General features: G+C 37.2%; 1 protein-coding gene across 1 annotated transcript; it reads left to right on the forward strand.

Moving 5' to 3' along the window:
- The first annotated feature begins 585 nt into the window (after positions 1-585).
- LOC149528285 (uncharacterized) lies at positions 586-2,109 on the forward strand. The gene is made up of 2 exons (XM_089808026.1): positions 586-1,012; positions 1,364-2,109. Exons 1-2 carry the CDS (start codon positions 586-588, stop codon positions 2,107-2,109), a joined length of 1,173 nt encoding a protein of 390 aa, XP_089664152.1.
- The last annotated feature ends 1,425 nt before the right edge of the window (positions 2,110-3,534 follow it).

Below are 3,534 nucleotides of genomic sequence, written 5' to 3' on the forward strand. Positions count from 1 at the left end.
GTTGAATAAATGAAACTAGAAATTGATGTTGACCACACTTCATATGTCTTTCAAAATATTGATTCAGCAAAACGATTCATCAATTAGGGAAAATACCAGTTAGGCACATGCATGAACTGTACTCGCATCACTTGCATTGAAAAACAATCCATTACATGTTCCAATTGTATCAATTTCAAGATTTAAGAAGCAAAACAATTTTCATATTGCACTTTCTAATAGAGATTAAAATAAATCGAGTGAACATTTTCAATGGAACGATATTAATGGAATTAAAATATCAAGATCTTCATTCAGCACTTGTTAGAAAAACATATCTGCAGACAACGTGACTTCTGCTGAAATACATTTATAGACATTACAACTTCTTTCGTGAGCTGGTGTCATTCCAAATTGATTACCTCTAAAAATTAGGTTTTTAATCTTCTCAGAACTAATTATTTTTGGGAAATACAAACTAAGTACATTCTTCCATTGAAATTCAAAAGAAATCACCTTAGTGGTTTTATATAAAATTAAAATCCGAGTGCACAGAAAGGGAGATGAAGGGACTACAAAATTAGACATACATTTGAATTTATCAACATGGATGGTATAGCAAAGTGGCTAGCGAGAAGGAATGAGGAGAATGGGATGGCAGTTAAGAAGCGGCTATGCAGAAACCCTGAAAAATGCATTTGGGAAATCAGCATTGCATCCAGAGATTTTCATGCAGTGATTGAGTTGGACAAGAAATATGTGCTGAGCAATGTTTTGGGTGCAGGTGGATATGGAGTTGTTGTTTCTGCTCGTCAATATGGCAATGGCAATGGGAAAGAAGAAAGGATTGCCCTCAATATGATGATGGTTTCTGACAGAGTAAGAAAAACCATGGAAAGATACATCCGAGAGCTTCGAATCGTTGGCAAAATTCATCATCCTTTTATAGTCAAAGTGAAGAGTGTCATAAACCAGGCAACATGTGTAGAGGAGTTCAGGGAGTTTTATGTTGTGATGGAGAGAATGAGATTGAGTTTGTAGGATTTGAAAGAGGTTCATAGAGTTCAAGGAATCAAGTTCAAGCCTGAGGTTGTTAAAGTCATTCTCGCGCAGGTTTGTTCTCTCTCACTTCTAATAGATTAAGCTTCAAGAAAATAAGTTAACTTTAACTATTAAATATTCTTAGTCTAGCAATCAAATCTTAGTGCGCCTCTATTAAATATTGCTTTTATGATTTAAATGTATATATTTCCTTTCATTGATCTTCTACATCACTTAAACTTTTTGTTGGCATTCTTATTTATCATATACTAACAAGCTTGCAGTATTTGCATGCTACTCGAATACTTCATAGAGATTTAAAACCCCATAATATTGTGGTCAGTGAAGGTCAGTGAAACAAATTCAATCAACCCCAAAAAGTTTGGCAGCTTCACTCCAAGAATAAAGCTCTGTGACTTTGGAATATCTAGAAAGATTGCACCAAAAATGACAGGATTTGTGGCTTCAGCACCTTACAGAGCCCCTGAACACTTTTTTGGGCATGACATCTACAAACACTACTTCAACTATGGCCCTGCAACAGATGTGTGGGCTGTGGGATGCATTTTGGCAGAGCTATTATTGGTAAATGAATTGGGTCCAAGGGGATTTCTTTTTGCAAATGTAAAAGATGATGAAACTGATTTTCAAAACCTGAAAGAGTTTTCTAAAATAATACAAATACCAAAGGAAGATGAGCTATCAGAAATAATCAAGGATAGAAAATTTCTCTATTCTATCAAGCATTGCGAAGAATTTCCCCTTCATCCCACAAAATCTTTGAAGGAAATGTTATACAAGAATGTGGTTGATAGAAGTGCAATTGATCTCGTGGAGAGAATGCTTTGTTTTAAGTCCAGTAATAGAATTACAATTGAGGAGGCTCTCCAACAAGAATATGTTGCAGATCTCACAGTCAAAATTCTTGCAGGAATGGTAGATCTTAAGTGTGATGAGATTAACAAAGTAAAGAATGTGAATCCTCCCTTGATCAATACTAACGATGAAGAAATACAAAACACAAAGCATCATAAGCTCATTGACTTGTTGTTTAATACTACAAAGGGCTTTGAAATAGAAAATGCATAATATATACAGATACATTCATTTATTTGCGTCCCAATAAAATTCTATTGATTCATTGGTATGTGTTATAATAACTTCTAAACCTTTTTTTAATCATAGCCATTAACTCAATGCACACTTCCAATTTAATTCATAAACAATGGTATGATATTGAATGTCTTTTGTTTGTTTATTGTCTATTGTGATGACAAGGGAAGCATTGCATACTATTTGTTTTCATCGTTAGCAAGTTATAAATGTAATAAATCATAATATAAGAGATTCATGTCTTTGCTGGGTATTAGGAGATAACTAAACAATTATTTGGGGATGCTGAGGTCCCTTGGTGGAAGCAAGTTTGGAATAAAGTTTTTTGGTCCAAGTGCAATTTTTTCATGTGGCTAGTGGCTCACAACCGTTGTTTTACCTGGGATAATCTTTGTAAACGTGGATTTCAGGACCCCTCTTATTGTGTTTTGTGTGGTAATGGAGAGGAGTCTGTCTCCCATCTATTCTTCCATTGCTCCTATTCTACTCAGATATGGATTGGGGTTGCTCTTGTCGACATGCTTCCTCTTTGCCTGAGTTCTGGGCCCGCTTGGGTACTGCTCCCTCCAAGTCTTCTTTTCTCCATGCTACTTGGATTGCTAGCCCATCTTTCATGCTTTGACATATCTGGTTGGAGAAGAATCGTCACATATTCCAAGATGTTCGGCTTGGTGTTTTGCATCTTTGGTGGAAAATATCACATTCTCTTCAGGAAACTATTTTTGTGAAGTGTGAGCTTGATGGGGGTATGGATCCGGTTGATCTTGCTATCTGTAATCGCCTCAATTTTCATTTGCAGGATGGGGTTGCAGCTCATAGGTTTCCTTCTATGTCCAGGTAGCTTCACCATCAGAGGAAGGGTCGGGTTAACCGGGATGGGCACTGGACTCCTCCTCCTTGTGGAGTTCTGAAAATTAACACTGATGGTTCTTCCCGTGGGAATCCTAGTCCGGCTGGTATTGGCGGAGTGGCTCGTTGTAGTTATGGGGATGTTAAATTTTTCTTCTCAGTTCATAAGGGTGATTATACTAACAATCTCATGGAAGCTTAGGCTATTTTATATGCTGTAGAACAGTGTTGCTTGCGGGGATGGAGTAAGATTATCTGTGAGTCTGATTCCCATGTGGTGGTGAACATGCTTTTTTCGCAAGAGTTTGAGGATGTTAGTTGGCAGCTGGCCACTGTTGTTAAGAAGATTCTTTTCTTCTCTTCCTCTTTTCAGTTCATTAGGTTCGCGTATATTCCTCGTGAATAGAATAGAATTGCTGATTGTTTAGCCAAATGGGCATCTAGTCATGATCCGGGTTGGAATATTAGGGATAGGAGGCAACTGTCCTTTGAGATGGTGCAAGAATTTGATGATCTTGTTGCTCAGGATCGAGCTCCTTGTTGAGCTCTCTT

Source organism: Cupressus sempervirens, chromosome 11 (genome assembly GCF_028749045.1).
Source record: "Cupressus sempervirens isolate cs-2001-9-10 chromosome 11, ASM2874904v1, whole genome shotgun sequence".
NCBI classification, from domain to species: Eukaryota; Viridiplantae; Streptophyta; class Pinopsida; order Cupressales; family Cupressaceae; genus Cupressus; species Cupressus sempervirens.

Excerpts from the sequence above, each read along its gene's own strand:
- LOC149528285 (XM_089808026.1), top strand. The coding sequence starts at position 586 with ATGGATGGTATAGCAAAGTGGCTAGCGAGAAGGAATGAGGAGAATGGG. Across the intron at positions 1,013-1,363 it reads GATGGAGAGAATGAGATTGA|TGAAGGTCAGTGAAACAAAT; the intron begins GTTTGTAGGATT and ends TATTGTGGTCAG.